Source organism: Limulus polyphemus, unplaced genomic scaffold (assembly GCF_000517525.1).
Source record: "Limulus polyphemus unplaced genomic scaffold, Limulus_polyphemus-2.1.2 Scaffold3052, whole genome shotgun sequence".
In the NCBI taxonomy this organism is placed as follows: domain Eukaryota; kingdom Metazoa; phylum Arthropoda; class Merostomata; order Xiphosura; family Limulidae; genus Limulus; species Limulus polyphemus.
In genome coordinates this window covers 1-4,373 of record NW_013668662.1, presented here as the reverse complement: position 1 = coordinate 4,373, position 4,373 = coordinate 1, and the positions used below count along the sequence as shown (strand labels likewise).

At 36.3% G+C, this 4,373-nt stretch overlaps 1 protein-coding gene across 1 annotated transcript in view; it reads right to left on the bottom strand.

Annotated features, from left to right (window-relative positions):
* Window positions 1-3,241, bottom strand: part of LOC106468552 — a gene marked incomplete at its 5' end in the record, with an annotated part of 31,552 nt that extends 28,311 nt beyond the window's left edge. The window contains one exon of the mRNA XM_022396884.1: window positions 2,794-3,241. Within this exon, the coding sequence (XP_022252592.1) occupies window positions 2,794-3,241 (448 nt within the window). The remainder of the gene's footprint in view (window positions 1-2,793) is intronic.
* Window positions 3,242-4,373: the final 1,132 nt, after the last annotated feature.

Below are 4,373 nucleotides of genomic sequence, written 5' to 3'. Positions count from 1 at the left end.
GGAACACAGACAGAAAAGAAGAGACCAATATAGACTGAGGGTGTCCACAATTTGAGCATCCAGATGTGAGATTGAAGACCAAAAGAGCTGAGATGATCAGACATTCTAGAAAATGCAGACAAAATGGAGAAGGATGAACCCGAATGAGGATTGAATGAAGGTGGATCAAATATAGAGACAGAATCAGGAATAAACAAGAAAATAAGAACAGCCATCCCAGATAAACAGTCTCTCTGAGGAGAAAGGATGTGGCTGTAGAAAAGGTTTACCAAGTAGAAGCAAAAAATAGCCAAATGTCCAGAAAGAAATAGAAACAAATTCTGAGACTGTGAATGTGGTGAGTGAAAGCCTCGTGACTTGGCTGAAAACATATGGAGCAATAGCCATGTCAAAGGGTACAGTCCAAAACCAGTATATTGTATCATGGTGGACAAATCAATGCAACATCATGATTATAGGAATGTACAGAAAGGCATCTTAAATATAGACTACCTTCATCCAAAGACCAGGGAAAAACAACCTACTAAGAGATAGAAACCTCTTCATCTGAAACTTGAAAATCAACAGAAGTAGTTCATAGAAGAAGTACAATGAGGAGTTGTCAGTCCCCAGTATTCATGGGAACAATGAAGAGATGGGAATAGTAACCCAAAGAGCAAATGACTCTCTCTATGACATTCAACACCAACAGCTCTGATACTGTGTCCTCAAAATAGTGAAGGTGCTGAGGCTCAGAAGGTAGAGGAAAAACAATGGGGAAAGGGGAAGAGAAGTGAAGAGAGAGAGAGATAGACATTGGGTAAGAACCTGAGTGACCCAATGGTTGGCTATAAAATGAGTTCACAGGTTAGCAAAGAAGAAAGAAATTCCCCCATAGGACCTGAGGCAATCAAGTACAAAGAGAGGTAGTGACTGACAGGATGGACGATGGCTAACCCTCTAGAAGGGAGACAGCTAGAGGTAGAGGAGTGGCAAGAGGAAATGTGAGAGAGGACAAGGATACATGGGCTAATGGACGTGAGAGAATGCATGGGAATGGACAAGATGGGAAAGTAAAGAAGTAAGAGAAAATTGATGACAGGCAGTTTTCACCTAAGACTCCAAGTGAAAGGAATACTCCAAAGATCTTGTGGCAAATGAGTGGACATAGAGAGGATTGAGGAAGGTGAAAGACAGAGATAAGAGTGTCATATATAAACAGATTTCAATTACACAGAAATCATGTGAGGAGAGAGAAAACCAATGGCAAGACCATGTCCTAAGTATGGAAAAGAACTGACAGAAGATACTCCAGAAAACATACCAGAAGAAAACGAATAGTGTAGGGATAGAGCAAGGAGGGGCAAAGACAGGAGAAGTGAGCCCTGGTGAGGGATAGTGGAGAAAGAGGGTACCCCCCCCCCCAGTAGGGAAAAGGGATTTCAGGGACTAAGGATCCAAGAAGGTGGAAGGGTAGTAACCATAAGCCATGTTAAAGGAATAACACAAATGACGAGGAGGAGGAAGGGAAGAGTGGGAATGATACTGAAACAAGATCTTAGCATATATATTAAAGTCAGGTGAAGGGGAATAGAAGAAATTTACAGCATGAAAGAATGGAATAAAGACTGTGAAGAAACATAGGACATAGAAGAATGAGAAAGCATAGAACAAGCCTGACACAAACAGCAAAACAGAGGAATGAAGAGATTCATCAACAGCAAACAACAAGGCCAGAGCAAAGCCAAGCAGTGGAAAGAGTTTGACAAAAACACTGACCTCATGGTCAGGCTCGAGAATGGAGAATGCACAAGAGAGAGAGGAAGTGGAAAGGAATGCAAAACCAATTATTAGTAAAAATTTGCAGTAACATCTTCCACAGACAAAGAACCTCCAGCAGCCATAGATAAGTTAGAAGCTGTGAGAAATTCCAAAATATAATGTTGAATGATGTCTCGAGTTCTGTAAACAACCCTAGTAGAGGACGTTAACTAGTCTAACTCCAGATGAAACTTTGTCTTTGTGAACAGAACTACAACCTTGGGATGATGAAGTTGCAGAAACATGAGTTGGCATGGTTGAAAAACAATGTGAAAGGTAACCGTAACACAGCTTTAAATGTACCATTATTCAGAAAAAAACAAAAGTAAGATATGGAATCACAAATCTTAAGAAAGTTGAAAATAAAGAATAGGAATGCACTAAGAGAAGAAATAGTAAAAAAGACAGTAACTGTAATTATAAAGAATACTAAATTAAATCAATCACAGAGATAACACAAAATCTTTCAAAATTGAAGAGCAAAATTAGACACATCTGGTAACAGCAATGCCAAGTTTAAGTGCAAATGCTTATGGAGGATGGGTTGTCCTCCTACTGGCAGAGGGCTATTGCCACATGATGTAGTAGCGCAGTTCACATCAAGACATGATTTAGGTGAGATATAGTTCAAGGCTAGCATTATGTGCAACATCTCAATGGCAGGAGCACAAGAAATAGGTATTGTGTACAGAGGGGTAAGTGGATCATTTTGAAAATATGTATTCTGCACATTTGACATAAAGAGTGTCTAATATAAACATGTCTTTACATTAATTTTACACTAAAAGAAACACTTATCCCTCATACATTTAACTGAAATACTTGTACATGTACTCATGTTTCCCAGCATTAAATAAAGATCTATATTTAATGAAATTTATTTCATTTAAATATCTATATATAAAATGATATTAACTAAATGAAATGATTTTATACAGAGAGAGAGAAAAAGTATTCACTTTTAAAGACTATTGGAATTAAAACATTACTCACCACAGGTACAGTAACCTTGTTTAATGGAGGTGGGTACTGTGGAATCCTAATTGGTGGAGAAAGATTAAGGACAAATCGAGGACCATCTCCACTATGGGTAGATATTGAAGGTACCACAAGAAGTGGTTGGGATCTGTGTTGCTCAGCAGGACGTGTGGACAACAGAGCAGAAGTGGAGGTCGAACAGCTTGGGAGCAGTACTGCTGTGCCTAATGGTGTTTTCAAGGTTAAGTTGGTTCCAGTTGAAACCAAGCTGTTAACAACAGTGGGAACTACATGTCTCAAGGCTTGTTGAGGAAGTGAATGGATAAGTGTACCCTGTTTACTGGTGGGTAAATGTATTTTTGACTGCATCTGAATCTGAAAGAGTAGAGAAAGAGCTGTACTTCTCAAGAAATCTTTTAGAAGTTTAATAAACTTTCCCCAAGTTTTCAGTTTTGAGAATGGCCTACATGGAAATTAAACTCAAAATCATATTATTCTTTGGTTATTCTGCAACACTGATAAATACAGGCTTAAAGAACTTTGTTAATATACTACACTTTGTTAAAACTTAAAATAGGTCAGAAGTAATCATCATGCTTTGCCTTACTATCAAATAACACAAATTTAAATTAGTTTACAACTTTGAAGCTTTACTCTAGTATATATAATATGTTTTATATAAGCAGATGAGTATTTATTCTTTTTCTGAATATTCTGGCTTTGTATCATGGAAACTTTTCATGCCACTTCCTATAGATTTTTTAAAATTATTTGTCTTTGATGTATATATATATATATACACACATACACATGTAAATGCCAGTTTTGAAATTACAAGTTCTAAAACAACAAGCTCAATAAAATGAAAAATAACTTGTGTTAGGATTTTAAAAGGTTTATACTACATAAAACTCTTGCTTGGAATCATTTTTGCAGCTTTAGAATTTATATTGAAGCATTTATATACTGCTAGCAATATGGCATAATATTTATCTTTTCTGGGCAAGTTGATACTTTTTCTTTTAATTATCCACTACCAACTAGCCAGGTATTCAGAAACAAAAATCACAAATGCATATATGACTTATGTATTTAATGTCTGTTACATAAAACAATTTCTTTCAGTTGTTAAAGACTAGAACTATTGTTTTGTTGTTGCTGCTGTTGTTTTTTTGGGAGGGGGGTATCTGAAATCAGTTATATCAAAACATTAAAATTTTAATGACACAGATAAAAGAATGGTCAATAAGTTGTTTAAATTTGCTGGTGATATTAAGATCTTGGGCATTGCTAGCTGTAAAGAAGATGTTGCTGCTTTACAAAAGGATTTATATCATTTAGTGAGTTTGGGAATAACTGACAGATGGCTTTTAATTATACTAAAAGAAAAGTAATGCATGTGGATTATCATAATTTAAATTATAAGTATAAATAAGGTGAAAATAACTAACAACACTAAGGAAGAAAAGTATCTTGGTGTTTTGGTTGAACAGTCTTTTAAGCCATCCAATAAATGTGCTATTGCTAGTGTTGCGTCAGCGAGGTCACGTGACTAGTATCACGCCACCTCTTTCTAGAAATATCCTGTTCCTTCA